This window comes from Nestor notabilis, unplaced genomic scaffold (assembly GCF_000696875.1).
Source record: "Nestor notabilis isolate BGI_N333 unplaced genomic scaffold, ASM69687v1 scaffold19752, whole genome shotgun sequence".
Classification (NCBI taxonomy): Eukaryota; Metazoa; Chordata; class Aves; order Psittaciformes; family Psittacidae; genus Nestor; species Nestor notabilis.
In genome coordinates, this window is record NW_009918227.1 from 11,275 (window position 1) to 12,596 (window position 1,322).

The 1,322-nt window shown below is 44.2% G+C and overlaps 1 protein-coding gene across 1 annotated transcript in view; it reads right to left on the reverse strand.

Moving 5' to 3' along the window:
* The window catches only part of MDM4 (MDM4, p53 regulator), a 12,235-nt gene that overhangs the window by 470 nt on the left and 10,443 nt on the right, over window positions 1-1,322 (reverse strand). Inside the window, 2 exon segments of the mRNA XM_010009612.1 lie at window positions 1-104; window positions 1,239-1,319. The exon segment at window positions 1-104 is cut by the window's left edge and continues 16 nt beyond it. Of these exon segments, the coding sequence (XP_010007914.1) occupies window positions 1-104; window positions 1,239-1,319 (185 nt within the window).

Consider the following 1,322-nt stretch of genomic DNA (forward strand, 5'->3'; position numbering starts at 1 on the left):
TTGGGACAATCTGAGTACCAGTCCTTCCGCAAGGCCCAGCAGCGGTAACAGTACCGTTTGCCTGGAGAGTTAAACTTCTTGCATTTGGTGCATTGCCAACAGTCCTGAGGAATGAGTGAGGCAGACAAAAACAGCAGCAAGTTAGAGTCTTCCTCCGTACAACTCGTTTCCTCTACACAGGCAAAGCAGCTAAGAAGCTTCATCAAAAAAGGACATTTAATACCAAGTATAAGCTGGTGGCTGTGTCATTGCTCGTTTGATTATCAGCACCTCAAAAAGCCTGAAGAGACTCTGGCTACCCCTCTGCGTTTCACAGATGCAGATCTCTTAAGCATTAAAATGTGTCCTTCCCTCCCAGCCTCCAGCACTCTGAAGAATACAATGTTCTCAAGCTGTGCAGTTTATTGAATTTTCAGTATCTCGCTCTAAATTCAAGGGTAGAGCTCCTGGAATCAGTCAGGAATAGATTTCCCAGACTCACTAATCACTTAGCATCTGCTCAATCTGTACAACTAATAGAAGCTTACTCAATTACCCCACGTAGCAAAGGCGAGAGCTGCCCAAGTTCAGAGCTATGATTCAGCTGTCCAGTGCCAGGGACATCTGAATTTGTCAAGGATGCACAGCCTAGAAAATTAAGCTTAAAATTCTGGGTGCCATCAGCAGCAAAGAGCATCACGACACACCATTGATGACTTATAACAAAACCTCAAAAGGCAGGAAGACTGGGATTAAAAAAGGACACATGGAAGAACACAAATTTGATGTCCCTCGGTATCTATCATGAAGGAATTCAGGTGAGGAATGGGACAGTAGAAAGAGGTGGACAACCCAGTAATTACTGTTTATTCTCTCTTTCCACCTTGGGTTTTCTTCATTTAGAAGGGGAAAAGAGCTGTGGTCTGTCCTTAGAGAGGCACTGCAAGGGTAAAGACACTATAGAAGCAAGTACACAGGCTCTCCTCCTGACAAAGACCAAATTACCTCAGCAAAATGGAGTGAGATGAGAAGTGGATTCTCTAATCCCAGAGGTCAAGCCAACTTCTCTACATTCCTCAATGTAGCTTATAAAAAACTTTTTTTAGCTTCACTTTGGGGTTTTTTTTTGGCCTTTGAAACCCGTTCAAAAATCAGCTTCTCCCACCACAACCAGTAGCAGCTGTAGGACGAGGTTTTTCCCACTACAGCAAGGATGCAGCACACTCCAAGCAAGGAATGCTGACCTACAGGATGCCTACCTCAGAAGCAGCTTCTGTATCTGTGTCATCACTTAAGCACTGAGAATCTTCAAAGTCACGCAAACAAATATCCTCAGTCACCTG